The 16,657-nt window shown below is 35.1% G+C and overlaps 1 protein-coding gene across 1 annotated transcript in view; it reads left to right on the forward strand.

Annotated features, from left to right (window-relative positions):
• DOCK3 (dedicator of cytokinesis 3) overlaps positions 1 to 16,657 on the forward strand; it is a 450,567-nt gene that overhangs the window by 23,051 nt on the left and 410,859 nt on the right. Inside the window, exon 3 of the mRNA XM_036739628.1 lies at positions 8,608 to 8,648. Coding sequence (XP_036595523.1) covers positions 8,608 to 8,648 — 41 coding nt within the window. The remainder of the gene's footprint in view (positions 1 to 8,607; positions 8,649 to 16,657) is intronic.

The raw sequence follows: 16,657 nt of genomic DNA on the forward strand, positions 1-16,657 counted from the left end.
TCTGGAGGTGGGAAGCATGTTTCATTTTTAAGTCCTTTGAAATTATAATTGGTCATTATGTTGATCAGAGCTTCTAAGTCTTTCAGAGTTATTTGTCTTTGTCATAGAGCCATTCCTAGGTAAGGAATTATACACTCCATTCTCTCTCTCTCTCTCTCTCTCTCTCTCTCTCTCTCTCTCTCTCTCTCTCTCTCTCCACCCCCTGTACCCCCCTCTCCCTCCTCTCTCTCTCTCCCTCTCCCTCCCTCTCTCCTTCCCTTCCTCCCTTCTCTCTTAATTCCCCTCCCTCCATCTCTCCCTCCATACACACACACACACACAAACATATAATCTATATTATTATAGATAATATATATATATTATATTATATATAATATAATAGAATCTATATTATAGATAAATAGACAGAATCATAACTTTTTCAGTCACACCCCAATTAACAGATACCACTTCATTTTTCCAATTATTCGCCACCATAAAAAGCTGCTAGAAATGGGAAGACACTAAGATTTAAAAAACTGGGGAAAGGTTCTTGCAGAAGGTGCATATATAGATGAGAAATAGTAATAACTCATGAGCAGACCAAGTCAACATAATAAATATAATATATAAAAATATAATAAGTTATTTTATTCACTGCTATACCAATCAAACTACCAAAAATTATTTTGTAGAGCTATAAAAATAATAACAAAATTCATCTGGAGGAGCAAAAGTTCAAGAATATCAAAAGAATAAATGGAAACAAAAATGAAGGAAGACAGACTAGCAATGCCAGATCTCAAACTACTACAAAGTGGTTATCATCAAAACAATTGGTACTGGATAAGGAATAGAGTGGTTGATTGATGGAATAGATTAGGTACACAATATGCAGAAATAAATGATTACAGTAACCTAGTGTTTGATAAACCCTAAGATCCCAGCTATTGGGGCAAGAATTTGCTATTTTGACAAAAATTGCTGGAAAAACTGGAAAGCAGTCTGGCAAAAAACTAGGCATAGACCAAAATGTCACCCCAAACCAAGAAGTGGGGAGGGAAAATTAGGGTAGGTCAGATTAAGATAGAGATTAGTCCTAAGCAAAGCAAACAAATAAACCTCTAAGGAGGTTGGATCTTCAAGGATTTTTTTTTAAATAAATGAAAGAAAAGATAAGAATCTTTGATGTAATGAGGAGTGAAGTAAGAGAAGAAGGGCAGGATATCAGAAGCAAATTGCACCAAACCTAGGTCACTGGTGCTGAGCACACTCTTTCTCACAATGTTTGGTTTTTTTTTTCAAAAATATTTATTTATAACTTTCTTTTTAAAAAAATATTTTTGAGTGGAAAATTATCTCCCCACCTACTACCACTCCCCCACCCACTGAGAAAACAAACAATATATCAATTATACATGTGAAATTGTGCAAAACATATTTCCATATTAGTCATATTGCAAAAAAAGCAAGAGAAATAAAGTGAGAAAATTATCTTCCAATTTGAACTCAGAATTCATCAGTTCTTCCTCTGGAGATGGATAGCACTTTTCATCAAGAGTCCTTTGGAATTATCTTCAATCATTTTATTGATCAGAGTACAGTACTTCACAGTTGATTATCATTATGATATTGCTATAATAAATTAATATAATTACTGTTATATAACTAATATTTAAATTATTATATTGAATATTCTTATAATATACAATTACTATTATTATATGAAGCTAATTATTATTATAGATCTTCTCTTTTGAGGAAGGACTCAGGCCAGCCATCTTTTATACCACTCTTGGCTCTGCTTCTGGTATGCTGCCCCCACCTTTTCAGCTTTCTTTTTTGGTGTTGTCTTTTCCCCATTAGAATGTAAACTGAGGGCAGAAGTTGTCTTTCTTTTTGCTTTTATTTGTATGCCAACACTTAGCATAGTGCTTGGCACATAATTACTTGTTGTACATACATATATATATTATATCTATTATTATATGTATATTTTGTGTATATTTATATATTATATATGTATATATACACACATACATATATATATACACACATATGTGTGTACATACATATAATTGCTGTTTGCTAAGATTAGAGAAACTTTTTTAATGGGAAAAGGATTTGGGGGTAAATTGGTTAGCCATTTGTTGGGAAATAGATTTAGATCTGCAGATCACACCACATGCCTCAGTTAACTCAATTGGATACAGGACTTATACATATTCACAAGTATGGCTAATATATGTATATGCATATAAGCAATTAACAAGAACAAGATAGATTAAAGTGAAATTTTTCTTTAAAAATAAAAATTATAATAAAAAGAAAAGCAAAAATTACATTTTGGGAAATATGGCAAATATGACAAAAAACAACATCTAAAATACGGAAAGAACTGTTTAAAATTTACAAAAGTAACTCCTAGGACATAATGGATAAATTATCAAAGGACAAGAATAGACAGTTCTGAAAGCAGGGATCATCATTTGTTAATCATCTGAAAAAATGCTCAGACTCACAAGCAAAAAGTTGTAAATTAAAGTAGCTTTGAGGTATCAACTCACAGTTATCAAACTGGCAAGAATAATAAAGAACATGAAACTCAGTGTTAATGGATTTGGGAGAAACAGGTGATAAAGTCATTAATTAACGGAGGAATCTAAAACTTTCAAAATCTTTAAAATTTTTTGTACAGTCTTTTTAAAGAATAATCTGTTAATAGATAATAAACAGTATAAAAATAATCATGCTTCATTATCATTCCCTGAATGTTATCAAGAGCAGCAAAGAAGCTATCTGTTCAAGGTTTTATTTTTTTATAGCAACACCATTTGTAATTGCAAAAAATCTGGAAGAAACTTGCATAGAGAAGTTATACTAATGTAATGGGATGTTGTAAGGCAACCAAGATCAATACATGCAAAGAATATCAATAAATATGGACAAATTTTTAAGAAGCAATGTTAAGCAAAATAATCTAAAATCAAAAGAATAAAATACAGACTATAGCTATTTAAGAGAAGTAAGTGGAAAAATTAAACGAAGAATCCTGATGGAGATGGGGAGTTACTGAAGAGTTATATTTAATGGATTCAAGTTACTTTATTTAAGTGTAAATCATTGCAAAGCAAGTCTAATTCCTCATATTGATATTTGATATTAAGATTATAAATTATTTTAGAGGTGCTTAGAAATTTATTAGATTTTACAGAAAAGTCACCATCTGTCTCTTTACCTTTCTTTAATTAAGTGTGCCTCAATTGTATTGATGAGTTTCTTAAGAGTTTGGTGTTGAGTTATATTTTGTTTCACTTAATTGGTATTATTTTTGTTATTGCTTTCTGTTGTTTTCCATCACAAACCTGCATTATTGAATAGTTACCTGCCCTTTGCTGCCATTAGTCATTTCCTTCCAGAGTTTGTTCTTTAGCTCTTTTTGCAGTTTTTTGGCTTTATGGATACACCCATCCTCCCAGAACAAGAAGGAATGAAAGGCATGACTTGAGAGATGCAGTTCATGCTTATGAACTGGAATATTAAAATAGCCTCCATTGTGAAAGTAATTTTGGGTCTCCTACCTTTTAGACATCTTAAACTGGATTCCAGGAGATAGCTTAAACTCTGTATGTCCAAAATTGAACTCATTATCTTTAACCTCAAACACTTCTTCCTTCCAAATTTTGCTATGACCGTTGAGGTCCCCATCCTCCTATGCTCACAATCTAGGTGTCTTCTTCAGCTCCTTACTATCTCTCACCCCCCATAACCAATCTGTTGCCAAGTTGATTTCATCTTTGCAGCATCTTTTGAATATGCCTTCTTCTCTCCCCTGATACTGCCACCACCTTTGTGCAGGCCCTCTTCTTCTCATGCCTAGACTATTGTAATAGCTTGCTGATTGGTCTGTTTGCCATAAACCTTTCCCCGTTCCAGTCCATCAGCCTTTGAATGTGATTTTTCTAAAGCATAGGACTGACTATATCAAACCTTTATTCAATAAATTTCAGCGGCTCCTTACCACCTCTAGGATCAAATACAAAATCCTATGTTTGGCTTCATAACCTACCCCTCCTCTGCCTTCCAGTCTTTTTACACCTTATGCTATCCCCTCCTTCTATACATTCTTTGATCCATTGAAAAAGACCTTCTAACAGTTTCTTGAACAATGCCCTGCCCTGACTGGGCATTTCACTGGTTCTTCCCCATGCATGGAATGCTGTTCTTCCTCATCTCTGCTTCTTGGCTTCCCTGGCTTCCTTCATGTCCCAGGTAAAATCTCATCTTTATAAGAAGTCTTTCCTTCATAATTCTAGTGCCTTCCCTCTATTAATTATTTCCTATTTTCCCCGTATCTTTTTTTTTACCTGGTTGTTTATGTGCTGCTTCCCCTACTAGATTGTGACCCCCTCAAGGTCAGGGACTGTCTTTTGCCTTTTTGTATTCCCTGCCCTCACAGTGCTTGGAATATAGTAATTGCTTAATAAATGTTTGACTGACTTTCCTAGTTATATGAAGTAATCTTTTGGTAGTTAATTAGTGTAGTGTTAAATATATAAGTTATTTTAGGTAATAATCATAATTTTTGTGCCCAGCCTAACAATTTACAATTAATATATCTCCAATTATTTGAGTCTTCCTTTGCTTCTTTAAAATGTTGTATAGATGTATTTATATAAGTCCTAAATGTATCTGGGTAGCTTAAATCCCAGATACTCAATGGATTTTTTTCAGATATTTTGAATAGAATTCATTTTTCTCTCTCTTGTCAGGAGAGAGGAGGTAGTATCTGTCAGTGTCATTGCCCAGGGAACATTGGAAGCCTAGCCAACAGCAAGATGTCTTGTGTCCCAGGCCCCACCTTTCATCCAACAAAACAGGCCCACTAATGCTTTGAGCCCTAGACCACAAAGATCACATCAGAGAAGTAGGAATTGGTGAATAGTGGTGATATGGCCCAGAGGCATCTGGAAGCCTGGCCAGAAAGCAGAAGGTATGAAGTGTTGTGGGCTTCTTGCTGAGCAAGAGTAAGACTTGAAGGTGTTATGGCCCAGGTAGAAAAAAGAAAAAGGAAAAGATAATGAAATCACCACTAAATAGATTGGTTTTTTTTATTTTTTGAGGACAATCCATTCCCAAACTTCTCCCTCTTCTCCTGGCCCAGACTCAAACTGCTGGGTCTCACCCTTTCTCTCTTGTATTGATAATCAGCTAGCTTTGTGTTGTTACAATTTATTTTGCTCTTAGCTATCCATTTTCCAGCCCTGTATGTTCCCTTTCAAATTTCCCTATTCCTTTTTTTCAGTTACAGCCCAGTCCCCTGTTTTTTAATGTTTTGTGTTTTTTTCACTATTTTAACTTCCTGTTACCTAGTTCAGATGAGAGTGAAGTTCATAAGATTCCTCACCTCCTCCCTTCATTTGAATAATATTTTCCTTTGATTTCCCCAATGAGGTAAAATACTAAGTTCATCCTTCTTCCTATCCATTGCTTTCCTGATCTTCCTTCCTTGATCTTGTCACTTCTTCTTATATCATTGATACTTAGAGATGATGGGATTCCCAAGAGACAGTAGTCTCTTCTTTCAAGATTACACAATTGACCAAAGTTTAGTCCTTTCAGCTTGTTCAAAACTTTAAAAAAACCAATTCTAAGTTTATATTGTCTGTTATTTTTGCCTTACTGAGGCAAAGTTTCTGTCCATCACTGGTTCTCTTGAGAAGAGTTCTTGGAAATCAGTCATTCTTTTAAAATGTCATTTTACCTCTTGTACTTAGCTCTATAAATTTATTTTTTGTTGGATCTAGATTCCTTCCTTTACCTACTAGCATATCATATTCCAATCTTTTCCTCATATTAGAAACATTATCCTGTGTGATTCTGACTGGGGCTATCTGTGGTACAAGATCTATCTTTTTCTTATCAGTAGCAGTATTTTTTCTTTAATCTAATGGTGTTCTGGAGTATAGCAATCATGTTTCTTGATGTGTTAAAGTTGGGATCTTTTTGGATGGTGTTCTGCAGATTCCATCTTACTTGTCTTTGTCCTTTTTTTGGTTCCAGTATATATAGATAAAACCATTTATTAGATTAAACAGTGTAAATGAATATAGTTTCTAAGTTATTTGTGAGCCAGGCTCATTCTTAACATCTTATTTTATATTTTAAATTCAATTTTATTATATTTCCAGTTCCCCATTCTCTGTCTTCCTTCTCCCTTCCCCCATCTATTGAGAAGGCAAGAAAAACAAAACTCATTGCAAGTGTGAAATCATGCAAAACAAATTCCTGTATCAACTCTGTCCAAAGAGAGAGAGAGAGAGAGAGAGAGAGAGAGAGAGAGAGAGAAAATATGCTTTGATTTACAATTTGAGTTCATCCACTCCCTCTCTGCCGGTGAATAGCATGTTTCATCATGAATACTTTCGAATTGTGACTGGTCATTGTGTTGATCAGAGTTATTAAGTATTTTAAAGTTAATTATCTTTACAATATTATTGTTATCATATAAATTGTTTTTCTGGTTCTGCTCATTTCACTTTGTGTACAAGTTCAATCCAAACAAGTCTTCCCAAGTTTTTCTGAAACCATCTCCTTCATGATTTCTTACAGCACAATATTAGTCCATCACATTCATATACCATAACTTGTTCAGCTACTGTACAGTTGATGGATATCCCCTTAGTTTCTAATCCTTTGCCACCACAAAATGAGCTGCTATAAATATTTTTGTATATTTAGCTCCCTTCCTTCTTTCTTTGATCTCTTTGGGGTATAGATCTAGTAGCTGTATTGCTGAATCAAAGGGTATACAAAATTTAATAGGTTTGGGACATAGTTCCAAATTGCCTTCCAAAATGGTTGAACTAATTCACACCTCCCCACAATAGAGCATTAGTATACCTGTTTTCCCATGGCCCTTCCAGCATGTATCATTTTCTGTATTCTTGCCTTGACTTATCTGACAAGCATCCCTACCAATCTGATGGTACCTTAGAGTTGGTATAATTTGTGTTCCTCTAATTATTAATGAAAAATCTTTGCAACAAATTTCTCTGAAGTTAAAGAAACGAGACAAAGATCTCATTTCTAAGCTGTATAGGGAACTAAATCAAATTTATAAGAACCATTCCCCAATTGAAAAATGGTCAAAGGATATAAATTGGCAGTTTTCAGAGGATAAAAATCCAAGGAATTGAGTAGGATTCATTTTTTGCCTTTTTTTCAATTTAATGTAATCGAAATTATCCATTTTGCATTTCATAATATTCCCTACCTCTTGTTTGGTCATAAATTCTTCCACTCTCCATAAACCTGACAGGTAAACTATTCTTTGCTATCCTAGTTTGTTTATAGTATCAGCCTTTATATCTAAATCGTGACATACCATGATTTGTTAAGCCATTCCCCAACTGATGGGCAAATACTTTTATATAATACTTTTATATTATACCATAATGTTTAAAACTCCTGGCACTATGATTCTTCCACAGCTAAGCTGCATTTAGTCATGTGACAGAAGGGAATGGTGTCATATTCACTTTAGGTCATCCTAAATATCTAGTTTTTTGCTACAAGAAAATGTGCCGTCACAAATATTCATGTGCACATGAGTCCTTTACCTTTGTCTTTGACCTTTTTGTGGTCAGAGCTTAGCACAGTGCCTGGACCATAGTTGGTGTTTAATAAATGTTTATTTATTGATTGATTTGCCTAGTAGCGATATCCTGAGTTTACTCACTCCAGTGAGTCCAGGGTCTTTGTTCCTAGACTGGTATGTAGTGGGAAGGAGATCATTCTAATCTCAGAATGAGAGAAATTGACATACAAGTAAATTGGACTTTTTCAAAATTGTTTTCCTAGCCGCTGGACTGGGCAGAGATGGATCTCTGTTTTGTTGTTGTTTGATAGTTTGCTTTTACTGAAGGAATGAGATGGTAACTCTTTCTCACACAACTAGAATGGTTAGGGAAAGAGAATCGTGGTCACTAAAACAAAACAGTAGAAATAATAAAATGAATAGAAGAACAGGAAATATTTTTGGATTAAATAAGATAACTTTCTGACTGAGAACTAGTACGGTATTAATAACTGCTTTTGAAAAATTGAAATATTACATTATTCAGTCTGTTTTTTAAAGAGCTAAAATGAGACCAAGTTATAAGAACAGACCCTTTGAAATCCTGGGAATAAGAAATGTGAAAGCCCTCGGTAAAAATGAGTGGGAATACGGTGGAAGGGAAAATATAGTGAAAGTAGGAGTTAGGGGAACTGGGATTTGTATCATAGTCTCATTCATTCACCGTATGACTTTGAATAGGTCAATTCCTAGGCTTTAGCATTCTGTATAAAATGATAATGTTTTAAACTCCTGGCACTATGATTCTTACACAGCTAAGCTGCATTTAGTCATGTGACAGAAGCGAATGGTGTCATATTCATTTTAGGTCATCTTCTATAAAGGCAAATACTTGGCCCAAATCCAGAATTTGAAAGAAAAAAAAGAACTTTAATAATAGTTTGAGTTATATTGACATTCATCCCATTTTGGTAAATGTACTCCCAGATATGTCTTGAGTAAAGCTCATAATGGCATGCTTCTAACATATTTTTTTTCCTTTACTTTAGGTTGGTATAGAGGCGTTTCAACAAAGAAACCTAATGTAAAGGTAATGAAAACTCCCTCTTGCTTTTTTCATGTAAAGATGTTTGTGTTCTGTATAAGCAGCCTTCTCTTTTCAAAGTGTTGTAGGAAGCATTCTCCTGATGACTATAGTTATTCTGCTGACATTATTAGACCACATTCCTCTCTGAATCAACACTGCTAAGATGGTTATTTAAGGGAATGGAAAATGTCAATATGGTCACAGCTGTAGAACATGTGTATTTTTTTCAAAGAAAAAGCCCAATTGGTAAGTGAGACAGATCTTGCTGTAAGCAGTTTGAACAACCAAAAAATTACAGTTGACAAATTCACAGGCATGGACTTAGGAAACTGTACAATTTGACAGATTTTTTAAAATGGAAAATTTTCAAATAATTTTATTAGAATTATCATCTCTTTTGAGACAAGGTATCTTGAAAAAAAAACCGTGAAACCTTTTTATCTTATTAAAAAGTGCTCATTTCTTACACTGTATCTTCCAAGCATGTCTATTCCATTAAGAATTAGTATGAATTTTAGCAAAGAAATAGTACTTCTGAACCACTGATATAAGTGCACTGATAACCATTCCCCCATTTCAAATCATTGTAAGAAGTTTCCTTCTTCTCTTATTCTAACTCATCCTGCATTAAGTCATGGGTATGTAATTTATGGCTCTCTTGTTCAGAAGCTATTTGCCTACTGTTTGGTGTAATATCCTTTTTCATTTATAAAGACAGCCAGATTGTTGTGTTTGATTTTTAAAAGCAAATTCTACTCAGAATTGTAACCATTAATCAGTACAACAGAATGTTCATTCTGACAATAGTTTCCAAGGGAATCAGCATGGGAAAAAACCTTTACATTTCTAATCTTTCCAGCAGATTTTCCCCATCATTTCTAAATTACACAATCACCTGGTATTGTTCATTGCTTCTCTAATGAAGGTTTGTAGAGGAGAGACATCCTGGTGTGGTGAATAGTTAGCTTTGGAACTAGAAAGACCTGGGTTCAAGTGCCTTCTCTGACACATACAGACTGTGTGCCCCTGTGTTCCAAACAACTCTCTGAGACCAAAAAGTGCTGATCTGGATTGGTAGAGGGCATTTCCTCACCCAGGATTACCTTATACCAGTGGAATCACAGCTTCCCTTTCCCACACCCCCACCAAAAAAAAAAGAGTTAATGAAGAAACTAGTTTCTCTTAAAGATTCCGTGTTTGTTTGTTTTTAAAAAGACAGAAACTAGAACCAAACTGAATTTATTGTCAATCAGATGATGCTTTAATTTTGTTAGTAATATTTATCATCTTGGATGCCGGAGACAATGCGTAATTAGGGATTAAAGCGGGTCTTTTATGAACATTTAAAACTGCTGTGTTTTTTGTAGTTATGACCTCTTTTGCACATTGTTTTGAAAACTTGTGAAACATGAAATATTAAGCATTTTATAGTCCTTGTATGTCATTTGCATGGTATTAACAATAGTGTGTTGTTATTGCTATGCTAGGTGATATATAAACCCACAGATGATTCTGCTGCTGGCTACAAATTGTTTATAGATTTATGGAAAGGCAACAAAGATGGAGATATATATGTAGAGTAACATTTAATACCAATATAAGATAATGATTTTTTTTAGGTTTTTTGTTACATTTTAAATTAAATTCTTGCTGGTAAAGAAAATAATGCATCTGCAAAAGGGCTGAAGACTAAGGTAAAGGAAGTGATGACTTAAGTAAAGGGATGAAAGTGAAAGTTTTAAACTCTAAGCAGTAAGAAGGTATTTATGAGGAGAAAGGTAAAAGTGAGAGTGAAAGACTAAAGGCCTCCACTGACAGTTGAGTCCCTGAGGGAAAGAGATGAAAGTGACAGATATTCAAGCTATAGTTTAAAAAAAACACACTAAGAGAAAAGGAAACACCTCAGTGTGAAGAAAGGGAAAACTCAGCTCAATTATCACTGATAGGAAGAAAGGAAGGAAAAGAAAGAAAGAAGGAAGGAAGGAAGAAAAAAGACAAAAATAAATTCTTTACTTCCTCAAAAGAAAGAAATTCCGAAGGGACAAAAGTGAAACTGAGAGATTTAAAATGTGTTACAACAAAAGAAGACACCCTTGAATTTAATTAGAATTAAAGGAAAAGCCTTTCCTTCCTTCCTCATCCAAAAGAAAGGACTAAAACTAAAGCTGATGATAGAAGAGGAGAATGTTGGTGTCTGTGGTTAAAGAGGAGGCCTAATGAAAGACTACTGGGTTGGCTAAAACAAAACAAAATAACTTTAAATGGGGGGCATGCCTGTTGATTAAGGAATGGCCAAGTAAGTTGTGGTATATGAATGTGATGGGATCCTATTGTGCTGTAAGAAATGAGGAAATCGATGATTTCAATAAGACATGGAAAGACATATGAATAGATGCAGAGAGAAGTAAACAGAACCAGAAGAGCAATTTATACTATAATATCAATATTATAAAAATGAACAATTTTGAGGACTTTTATAAACTGATTAAAAGAATGAAATGAAAAAAATCAGCAGAACAATTTACATCATAACAACTGCTGTGTAAAAACAGATCATTCTGAGAGCTGTTAGAACTATAATGAATATAATGACCCATTCATGATTTCAGGGGACCTATAATGAAAAATGCTATGCATTACATAGAGATGATGAATTTATGGTGCAGATTGAGACATATGGATATATACATATATATGCACTGATATATGTATTTGTGTACAGGCATTGAGGGAACTTGGCTTGACTATGCTTAATAAGAATTTGTTTTTCCTTTTTGATAAGGCTAGGGGTTAGGAGAGAGAAAAAATATATTTCAGTTAATTTTTAAAAATACAGAGTTGGAAGAAGTTGGTACAGTTGTAAAATGTCAAACATATGTTCAGATGAGATCATTGCATCATCAGTTTTACTAAACTGTTTTTCATTATTACAATAGACCTCTCAACAAAGTGGCAGCAATCAGCTACTTTATAATGTAAAAGCAAAAAGAAATCCATAGACTTTTTTAAACTCAGAAATGAAGGCTAAATATTAAAAGCAAAGAAAGCAACAGCAAAAAAAACCCCAAACATTCCTTAAGTACAAACTTGTAAGAACCACTTGCTTGTTGCTATACAAAGAGAATTACCTGGAATGGTTTGTTGTATTCTAGGAGCTTATGATCTGAGATGGTCTCTTCCTGAGTAATCACTGCTATCGCTTAACTTAGTCTCTTCTTTAAGTCTTCTGGACCCAAATTTATTAGTGCTACATTAGAAAGAGCCTTGGTTATGGAAGCTACCTGAAGCACCTAGATTTGGAGAAATCCCTCAAAATATGTTGAATTTCTTTGCCATTTGAGGGCCTTTGACAAAATGTTTTATGTTTCAAAACACTGTTTTAGGAGATAAACTATTCCCAGGAAAAAGCGAGTATTTTAGTTAGAGAAACGGGAGTTGATTCTCACTCTACTTAACCTTCATCTGTAAAATAAGAGGATTTGACTAGATAACATTGAGGGACCTTTCTAACTTTAACTCTTTAGCCCTATTATTCTAAGCCATAAGAGGGCTCTTATTAATGGATAACCTGTTAGAACCTTTTGTCTCCTCCCTATGAAAACATGAACCTTTCCCAAACCAGCTCCAATATGGCTGAACCTCACCACTGAGTCTCGTTCCAACGGGGAAGGAATTTCACAGAGACCTTGCCTCACTTCTCTTCTCTTTGTCTCCCTGCCCCACCCAGCCCTTTTCCTAATGCTCTTCTTTACCTACTTTGGGTCTTTCCAAATGCAAAGAAAAATTTCACATAAGTACTAAGTAAATATTCTTGTGTTATTATTGAAGCATGAAGTTTATGAAATATTGGTGAGTTTCAGCATACTTTTTCAACTTAAAAAGAGAACTAGTAAAAAGCATTGATGTGTATATCCCTATGAATACATTGATATTGATGAAGCACATCTATGAAAATAACATTTGTATGATGCTTGGTCAGAAAGCTTTGGCTAAATATTAGAGCCAGAGGACCTGGGTCCAAAGTTTTAGGTGAGATTTCTGATTGTATCTTATAGATGCAATGGCAAAAACGTTTTAGATTTCTCCCTTTCCAAAACATTTGATTTAATAGAATTGAAATACCAGCAAAAACCGGTATTGTTTTTCTAATTATATTCCACCCACAGATAATGTCACATTCATATAAGTTCATTAGGAACAATAGGAACTATCTTTAGCATATGCTGTTTATAAATAATTTGTTACATAAGTTAGGAGTGCTTGTTCTGTGGTTCATGGACACATTTTTGGATAGTTTTTCATATGTGGTCTTTTGTTCATGCCTACCTTCAATGCAGTACCTCTATGGCGAACATATTTAACGTATGTTAAATATACAATATTTTTTGGATGGATGAATATTCTTAAAACCAGAAAGAATGTAGTCACTAGCTTATCTTGAGAAAAAAAAGATATAATATGTATTCACTACTAAATGTGTTATATTGTATAATTATGTGGTTATTACTCATGATGTGGTTCATTTAATTCTAAAGGCAAGATAAAGTGTGATGACTAAACTCCAAAAACAAATACCCTTATGACTTCCATTTCAAAGGTACCTCAGAGCTATTGGATATATGGTTTTCAAAATTTCCTCTTTCAGTCCTATATTGGTAGATATCACTGTGTTGTACTATATTCTGTATCAAGGATTATCATTGCATTTGTACCTACTCGCCACTTTATGGATACCATATTTGATGGATGCCACATTTATCCTGTGGTTGTTACTAAGGCAAGGCGCTGACATGATGTCCATTTTCCTTTTAAGCACAGTGTTGGATCATTTTCTTCAAACTATTTACTGTAGCCAATGCCGAGTTCCCTTTTTCCTTGTATTTTTTCTCTGATTACTTTTATTTCTTGATATAATTTTTGGACTGTATTTTAAAAATATTTTCTTGATTGCATGTGAGTATGTATATATGCACTACATGCTTCTTGTACCTCTGAGAATTTTGTCAAGGGGTTACCTGTTCTAAGAGCAGATATGATTCATGGATGATGAGCAATTAATTAAGATGATCCAGTTGGTTCTTGAGCAACCAGAAAAGAGCCAAGAGCCAAACTAGGAATGGGATGGGACAAAGACTATAAGAAATAGAAAAGAGAGAGAATTTTGTGAGTAGATACATCAATTGTTTTGGGATTATCTGTCCCTCTTATACTCTCTCTCTCTCTCTCTCTCTCTCTCTCTCTCTCTCTCTCTCTCTCTCTCTCTCTCTCTCTCTCTCTATACTATATATGTAATCCCACCCCTGATCTATTCCTGGTTTGGCTCTTTTCTGGTGGCTCAAGACCCAACTAGATCATCTTGAGTAATTGATATGTATATAGATATATGTATATATGTACATTATATATAACACACATATATAATATACACATGAAATTACATATGGACATACATACATAAGTTTCAGGTTTGACTATACTGAATGAAATTGGACCACATAGATTAGAAGGTCATGGCTTTAACCTAGCTTCTTTATTTGCTGTATATACTCTTTTACACTTTTACAAATATTTACATGTACTGCTTTTTGTTTAATATGAAAAAGACAAACTAATGTGAAGTTTGAAGTGTTGTGTCAGATAAGTTAAATATTGGCCAATTTTTTCACTTTTACTTGAAAACTTCAAAAGCAATATGTTGCTAATATGTATATTTTATATAAAATATATATTTTGTGAAAAACCTTCAATGTGAACTTTTCTACAGTGACCATTTCTGATTTAATCAAAACATTAACTTTGGCTCTCCTCCAAAAAAATAAAGAAAAGAAAAGCTGCTGATGAATGAATGCAAAGACTAATGCTTTGTGGGAGTACATTTCATCAAAGGAATACTGATCATTTTACTTGATTCCATCTATTCCTTTTCCAAAAAGAACTAGTTTGCTCTGAAACAGGATATGACTATATAGCTGAGGCTTTTTTATATAAAACATGAAACTTTTTGTTAGCTTGGAAGGGATATTGCCCTGACACAGGTGGTCACTTCCTTAGCAAAGATATACCTGTACACCCTTTGCCCAAGAGTGGCTTTTGTGAAAGTCATCCTGGATGAAGTGCAACCTTGGTAAAAGGCTTTCTTTCAGCTTTTTTACCACTGGCTCATTCGAGTTGTTATGCAAGGGATAAGATAAATGAGAGAAAGGAGATGCTAGTTTGATGTTCCCTCTATCTCAGTGAAGAACAATTTTAAAAGAAACACATAAACTATTTTATCTTACTTTCTGCAAGAGGAGATAATTTGCCTTGAAGAAATCAGAATAGAACTGGTCATAATAATTTATGGAGTTATCCAGAATAAAATGACATCAATTCATTTGTTTTTACATTTCCTTGTACTCAGGTAACATCTAATTCCTACTGAACAAGGTCCATTAGTGATATTCAGATATTAGTGGAGAACTGAAAGCATGTGTGTAAAAATTTATATAGAGTTTTATATATTTATGTATGATATGGGGTTCCTGGATTCTCTGCTCAGTACTGTTCCTATGGAGACATAAGATTCTGGAGATGGAGAGTAGACACTACCCTAGCATTCACCAGTTTTTGATGTCTCTTTGAATTTGGCTTTAGAGGCTTTTAAAAAGACAGAAGAATTTGGCAATCCATTTTGTGCCACAGAGAAGGAAATGCTACTGGCAAGGTAGAGTAGTGTGTGATTTCTAGATGCGATCTCCCCTGCCATCCTCCGCTAGGATTCTAGTAGATCTGGCAGTAGGATGGTAGCACTCAGAATTGAAGGGGCACTCATCACCAGCCCCACCCTGTTTTCAGCTTCTCTAGAGAAAGAGAACAAAGGATAGTAGATAGTAACTGGTGTTGCCCCAAGGTCCACAGGGGACCCTCATGTCTGGTGCTCTGCTGAGCAAGTAGATGGGGGGTGGCTGGTGCTGCTGGAAGCCATAGGGGTCTGGTAGCTTGCCTGGTGCTGAGCAGTGTTTGACATGTGCTGAGAACAGTGGGGTGTTTCTGTGTTTCCACAGGGATATACTGAAGCACGTGAAGGTCTGGCCCCTGGAGGTTTCCTGATTTGCCCCAGGGTTCACTGAAGCAAATGATAGTTCTCAGAACTAGAGTCTGGCCCATTTCTCTGGCTAAGCTAAGGCACGTAGAGGGGTCCAAGTGTTGGCATTTGCCTGCTCCACTACACCAGGGCTCAGGATCTACTGCTGGTTTGCTGAGGTAGAGCTTGCTGGGATGATTCCTGTCCTGGAATACACTCCCCTTTTACCCAAGTGAGACAGACTTTTCTTGCTGATCTTCCAAGTTTCTTGGGCTAAAAGCTTGTTTCACCCCATCTTTTTGCTTGTCTTGCTGTTCTAGGATTTGTTTTGTAGCACTATTTCATGGTTGTTTAGAGGTGAATTTGGGAGAGTTACAGGGATTTACTGCCTCCTCCAATATCTTGGCTCCCCTCCCCCACTCTTACTGAAGAAATGTAGGGGGAGGTGGCCAACATAGCTGTTTAAATGGAAGGTAGACCATCCCATTCCCACATACCTAATCCATCAAAGCCCTGATCAGACCAGAGCAAATGATGATCAAGGAAGCCAGTGAGAAATAACAGCAACTTCTTCCACCTGAGAACTACACACACAAAAATTGTCCCGAAGCCTATAGGTAATCAGGAAGAGTGCTGCCGGGGAAGTAAGTGCCATTGTAGGCAAATAAACCCTCAACCTCCCAGTTTGACAAGTACCAGGCCAGAAAATGTGTGTTGCCTGCAAGGCTCTGTGTCCAGAGACAGAAAAAGTGGATGGTTCCCTGAAAAAAAAAGCCCAGGGTGATCAGAAAGTCCTAGGTGAGGGATGTTTGAAACCCCAGGGAATAATAGTGACCAGAGCAGTTTGGTTACACTAAGAAAGAGGCTCAGGTCCCTGATACTCTTTTTTGTGATACTGCAGGGGTGGTATTGTGATACTATGATACTGAGGTCTGTGAAAATCCAGTGC

The sequence above is a fragment of the Trichosurus vulpecula genome, chromosome 9 (genome assembly GCF_011100635.1).
Source record: "Trichosurus vulpecula isolate mTriVul1 chromosome 9, mTriVul1.pri, whole genome shotgun sequence".
Taxonomy (NCBI): Eukaryota; Metazoa; Chordata; class Mammalia; order Diprotodontia; family Phalangeridae; genus Trichosurus; species Trichosurus vulpecula.